Raw genomic sequence first — 6,485 nt, 5'->3', positions numbered from 1 at the left:
TTTTCTGCATACAGGTCTTTTGTCTCCTTAGGTAAGTTTATTCCTAGGTATTTTATTCTTTTCATTGTAATGGTAAATGGGAGTGTTTCCTTAATTTCTCTTTCAGGTTTTTCATCATTAGTGTATATCAATGCAAGAGACTTCTGTGCATTAATTTTGTATCCTGCTACTTTACCAAATTCATTGATTAGCTCTAGTAGTTTTCTGGTAGAGTCTTTAGGATTCTCTATGTATAGTATCATGTCATCTGCAAACAATGTGTTTTTCAATTCTTATTGGTATACACCTAGGTATAGAAATGCAGGGTCGGGCTTCCCTGGTGGCGCGGTGGTTGAGAGTCCGCCTGCCGATGCAAGGGACACGGGTTCGTGCCCCGGTCTGGGAAGATCCCACATGCCGTGGAGCGGCTGGGCCCGTGAGCCATGGCTGCTGGGCCTGCGCGTCCGGAGCCTGTGCTCCGCAACGGGAGAGACCACAACAGTGAGAGGCCCGTGGACCGCCAAAAAAAAAAAAAAAGAAAAAGAAAAAGAAATGCAGGGTCATATGGCAATTCATTGTTCGGCTTTTGGAAGAATTACCAAACTGTTTTCCATAGCTAATGCACCATTTTATATTCCCATCAGCAGTATACAAGAGTTCTATTTCTTTCAGCATTTTGAGACATCTGAGTTAATTTTTGGTATATGGTATGAGGTAGGGGTCTAAATTCATTCTTTTCCATGGCTGAAAACTTTGGAATTAATATTAATAAAAGATAATCATTCTCCACAGTCTCGGGAAAACATCACCCATGATAATGTTAAGTTATTTTTCTTACACTTAAAGAATTAAAGATATAAGTACAAGAGCTAAAACTATAAAACTCTTAGAAGAAAGCATAGGGGTAAATTTTCATAACCTTGGATTTGGAAATGGATTCTTAGATCTGACACCAAAAGAAAAAAGCAACACAAAAAAAATTAGAACTGGATTTATCAAATTAAAAACTTCTACACAGCACAGGACACTATCCAGAAATTGAAAAGACTGTACAGAATGGGAGAAAATATTGGCAAATCATGCATCAGTTAAAGATCTAGGATCTAGTCTATATAAAGAACTCTTAACTACTCAAAGCAATAAATAACCCAATTTAAAAATAGGCAAAGAATTTGAGTAGATATTTCTCCAAAGATATACAGGTAGCCAACAAGCACGTGAAAACATGCTCAACATCATTAGACATCAGGAAAATATAAAATCAAAACCACAAGAACCCTTCAGGAAGTAGCTATAATAAAACAAAGGGACAGTAATAAGTGTTCATAATGGAATTAAGGTATTGAAATACCCATACATTGCTAGTGAGAATGTCTGATGATGAAGCAACTTTGGAAAACAGTTTGACAGTTCTTCAGAAAGTCAAGTATAGAGTTACCATGTGACCCAGCAATTCTGCTCCTAGGTATATACCCAGAAGAATCAAAAACATATGTATATGTCCACATAAAAACTTGTACATGAATATTCATAACAGCATTCAATTGTAGTAGCCAAAAGTGGAAACAAGTCAAATGTCCATCAGCAGTTGAACAGATTAATAAAAAATATAGCCAGGTAATTAAATATTATTCAGGGATAAAAAAGACTGAAATAGTGACACATGCTACAACATGGATGAACCTGAAAATATTTTTCCAAGCGAAAGAAACCAGGCACAAAAGGCCACATGTTATATGATTCCATATATATGAAACGTCCAAAATAGGGAAATCCATAGAGCCAGAAAGCAAATTAGTGTTTGCCAGAGGCTTGATGGAGGGGAGAATGAGAAGTTACTAATGAATACAGAGTTTCATTTTGAGGTGATGAAAATGTTGTGAAATTAGATAATGGTGATGGCTGCACACTGTGAATATACAAAAACCACTAAATTGTACACTCTGAAAGAGTGAAATTTAGAGTATGTGACATAGCTAAGAATAAATGAGTTTTTAAAATATCTTGCATGCAGATATTTTTGTTTTAAAACAGTGCTCATTTGATGTTTGCCTTAAGAAAAAAATTTTTCTTTTAGGAATTTATCATGGCATCCTGCATTGACCATTAAAAGTAAAATGCGAATTCCACATTCTCATGCATTCATTGATCTAACTGAAGATTTTACAGCAGGTGAGTTGCACATAAATGTAAAGTATTCCTTTTAGGCTGCCAAAGAATGATGAGATTTTTACTGTTTTCCTAGTAGTAATTTGCTATTGATTTGAACATTAAGACCAAAATGTTAAAAGGTTATAAGGAAGTTAGTGATATTGGAAAAATGTAAAAAGTACTGGATGCAATAAATAAGTCTTTAGTTATTGTTTTTGCTGTTTGTTAACCACATCAAAATTTGGATTATTGACTAATAAATGCTGTAAATTTAATTATAAGAAAAATATTTAGCTTATGTATTAAAGAACTTCAAAGACTTTAAAAAAATTTTATTATGGGAAATTTTAAATATAGAAAAGTAGGCAGAATAGTATGATATACACACATTTAATCATCACCCAGCTTCAACTATAATCAGTATATGGCCAATCTTGTTTCATCTGTATAACTACCCATGAGCCCTCCCACCCCAATAATTTTATAGGAATTCCCAAGCATTGTATCATTTCATTTATAGATATTTCAATCTGTATCTCTAAATGATACAGACTTTTTTATTTTTAACAACCTCAAGATCATTTTCAAGCATTAAAAAATTTAACAATATTCTCTTAACATCAAATACTTATTCACTATTCAAAATGCCCCAATTCTCTCCTAAATGTTTCTGTCAAATTAGGAGCTAAATGAAGTACATACATACGGAGAAAAAACACCTGTCTTACAGAATTTCTCTAAGTGTGGATTTTGCTGATAGTGTCCCTATGATGTTAATATGTGACTCTGTCCCCTGTATTTCCTCTAAGCCAGTGATTAGATTTAAGCAGCTATTGATGATCATTGTCAAGTCCACTATTTCAAAAGGATTTACAAAATCATAGCACCCTAAATCTATCACTCCTCAGCATATATTATCAGCTGGAATTTTCTATTTAAAACAAACAAACCAAAGGAACATCTATTACTATCTTTTTAGTCACCCAGAGTACACTTGAGACAGGCAAGTTAAATGCTTAAATTTTCTTCCTTCTCATTTTTTTCCAGTTTTTTTTAATGTGGTGAAATACACGTAATATAAAATTTCCATTGTGACCATTTTTAAGTATGTGGTTCAGTAGTATTAAATACGTTCATAGTATTGACCATCCAGCTCTTTTCGTCTTGTAAAACTGAAACTCTACACCCATTAAACAGTAACTCCTCATTCATCCCTTTCCCCCAGCTTGTGGCAACCAGTGTTCTACTTTGCTCTTTGACCACTAAAAGTACTTTGAATAAGTAAAATCATACAGTGTGTGTTATTTTTAACTGGCTTATTTCACTTAGCATAATATCCTTAAAATTCATCCGTGTTGTAGCATATGTCAGAATTTTCTTCCTTTTTAAAGCTGAATTGTATATAACCATATTTTGCTCAGCTTCCACATCTTAGCTATTGTGAATAATGCTGCTGTGAACGTTGATGTACAAACATCTCTTAGAGATCCTGCTTTCAGTTCTTTTGGGTATATATCCAGAAGTGAAATTGCTGGATCATATGATAATTTTGTGTGTAGTTTTTTGAGGAATGGCCATCACAGAAACTTTATGGTTTTACATTCCCACCAACAGTGTACAAGGGTTCCAGTTTCTCCACATACTTGCCAGTATTTTCCTTTTTTTTCATAGTAGTCATTCTAATAGGTATAATGTGGTATCTCATTGTAGTGTGGGTTTGTTCTGTTTTTTTGGGGTTTTTTTGCCGCTCCACGTGGCTTGTGGGATCTTAGTTCCCAAACAGGGATTGAGGGATTGAACCCGGCCCCAGCAGTGAAAGCACTGAGTCCTAACCACTGGACTGCCAGGGAATTCCCTCATTGTAGTTCTGATTTGCATTTTTCCTAGTGATTAGTGATGTCGAGCACCTTTTCATGTCCTTATTGGCTATTTGCATATCTTTTTTGGAGAAGTGTGTACTTAAGTCCTGTGCCCGTTTTTCAATTGGGTTGTTTCTTTTGTGTTGTTGAGTTTTAATTAGTCTCTCTTCAGAATATTGCTCCCTCATCAGATACATGATTTACAAATATTTTCTCTCATTCTGTGGGATACCTTTTAACTCTGTTGATAGTGTCTTTGTATGCAAAATAATTTTTAATTTCATGAAGTCCAGTTTTTCTGTTGTTTCTTTGTTGCCTTGTTCCTTTGGTGTCCTATCCAAAAGATCATTACCAGGTGCACTGTTATGAAGCTTTTGCCCTTTATTTTCTCTTGAGAGTTTTATACTTTTATCCCTTACATTTAGAGCTTTGATCCATTTTGAGTTAATTTATATATATGATGTTAGATAAGGGTCTAACTTCATTACTTGCATGTATATCCAGTTTTCCTAGCACCATTTTTTTTTAAATTTTTATTTATTTTATTTATTTTTTTGGCTGTGTCAGGTCTTTGTTGCGGTGCGCAGGCTTCTCTCTACTTGTGGTGTGCGGATTTTCTCTCTGTAGTTGTGGTGCGCAGGCTGCAGAGCGTGTGGGCTCTCTAGTTTGCGGCACTCGGGCTCTCTTGTTGAGGCGCTCGAGCTCAGTAGTTGTGGCGTGCAGGCTTAGTTGCCCTGCGGCATGTGGAATCTTAGTTCCTTGACCAGGGATTGAACCCATATCCCTGCATTGGAAGGCAGTCTTTACCACTGGGCCACCAGGGAAGTCCCATAGCACCATTTATTAAAAGGACTTGTCATTTCCCCACTGAACGGTCTTACCACCCTTGTCAAAATTCATTTGACCGCATACTCAAGGGTTTATTTCTGGGTTCTCTGTTATTTCACTGACCTATATGTCTGTCTTTATGCTAGTACCTCACTGAGATTTTTGGGGATTTTTTTTTTAACTTTTTATTTTATATTGGAGAATAGCCAATTATGTTCTGATAGTTGCGGGTGCACAGCAAAGTGACTCAGCCATACATATACGTGTATCCATTCTCCCTCAGACTCCCCTTCCATCCAGGCTGCCACACAACATTGAGGAGAGTTCCCTGTAGTACTGTACTGGTTTGATTACTATAGCTTTGGAATATGTTTAGTAATTGAGAAGTGTGAGTCCTCCAATTTTGTTCTTTTTTTTTTTTCTGCTGTACGCGGGCCTCTCACCGCTGCGGCCTCTCCCGCTGCGGAGCACAGGCTCCGGACGCGCAGGCCCAGCGGTCATGGCTCACGGGCCCAGCCGCTCCACGGCACGCGGGATCCTCCCAGACCGGGGCACGAACCCGCGTCCCCTGCACCAGCAGGTGGACTCTCAACCACTGCGCCACCAGGGAAGCCCTCCAATTTTGTTCTTTTTCAACATTGTTTTGACTATTTTAGGAGGTCCCTTGAGATTCTATATGAATTTTAGGACAGGTTTTTCTGTATCTATAAAAAGTACCATTGGGATTTTGGTAAGGATTGTTCTGAATCTATAGGTCCCGTTGGGTAGTATTGACATCTTAACAATATTGTCTTTCAGGCCATGAACATGCAATGTGTTTTCCTTTATTTGTCTTCTAATGATTTCTTTCAACAATGTTTTATAGTTTTTAATTATATAAGTCTTTCACCTCCTTGGTTAAGTTAATTCCTAAGTATTTTATTCATTTTGATTCTGTTGTAAATGAAATGTTTTGTAATTTCCTTTGTGGATTTTTCATTGTAAGTGTTTAGAAATGCAGCTGATCTTTGCATGTTAATTTGTATCCTGCTACTATTCTGAATTGATTTATTAGTCTGAACAGGTTTTTTTTTTGGTAGAATCTTTAGGGTTTTCTACATATAAGATCATATCATCTAAGAACAGAGGTAACTTTACTTTTTTCTTTCTAACTTGGATGCCTTTTATTTATTTTTCTTATTCCTCCCTTTTTTTTTTTTTTTTTTACCAGTTTTCAAACACTTCTAATCAGCTTTTGCAATTACATTTTTATATGGTATACTAATTGAAAATGAGTAAAGCATGCCTGGTGGTTGTTAAAAGTAATAAAACTTCCTTCCTTTAGAAGTATTTTATGAATTTATATTCCCAACAACAGTGCAAGAGGGTTCCCTTTTATCCACAGCCTCTCCAGCATTTATTATTTGTAGATTTTTTGATGATGGCCATTCTGACCAGTGTGAGATTATATCTCATTGTTGTTTTGAATTGGATTTCTCTAATGCTTAATGATGTTGAGCATTCTTTCATGTGTTTGTTGGCAATCTGTATATCTTCTTTGGAGAAATGTCTATGTAGGTCTTCTGCCCATTTTTGGATTGGGTTGTTTGTTTTTTTGATATTGAGCTGCTTGTAAATGTTGGAGATTAATCCTTTGTCAGTTGCTTCATTTGCAAATATTTTCTCCCA

General features: G+C 35.9%; 1 protein-coding gene across 1 annotated transcript in view; it reads left to right on the top strand.

Moving 5' to 3' along the window:
• Window positions 1-6,485, top strand: part of ITFG1 (integrin alpha FG-GAP repeat containing 1) — a 267,640-nt gene that overhangs the window by 25,003 nt on the left and 236,152 nt on the right. Inside the window, exon 6 of the mRNA XM_007109007.4 lies at window positions 2,057-2,151. Within this exon, the coding sequence (XP_007109069.1) occupies window positions 2,057-2,151 (95 nt within the window). The remainder of the gene's footprint in view (window positions 1-2,056; window positions 2,152-6,485) is intronic.

The sequence above is a fragment of the Physeter macrocephalus genome, chromosome 17, assembly GCF_002837175.3.
Source record: "Physeter macrocephalus isolate SW-GA chromosome 17, ASM283717v5, whole genome shotgun sequence".
Lineage (NCBI taxonomy): Eukaryota > Metazoa > Chordata > Mammalia > Artiodactyla > Physeteridae > Physeter > Physeter macrocephalus.
The sequence above is the reverse complement of the archived record's forward strand: the minus strand, read 5'-3'. Positions and strand labels throughout refer to the sequence as shown.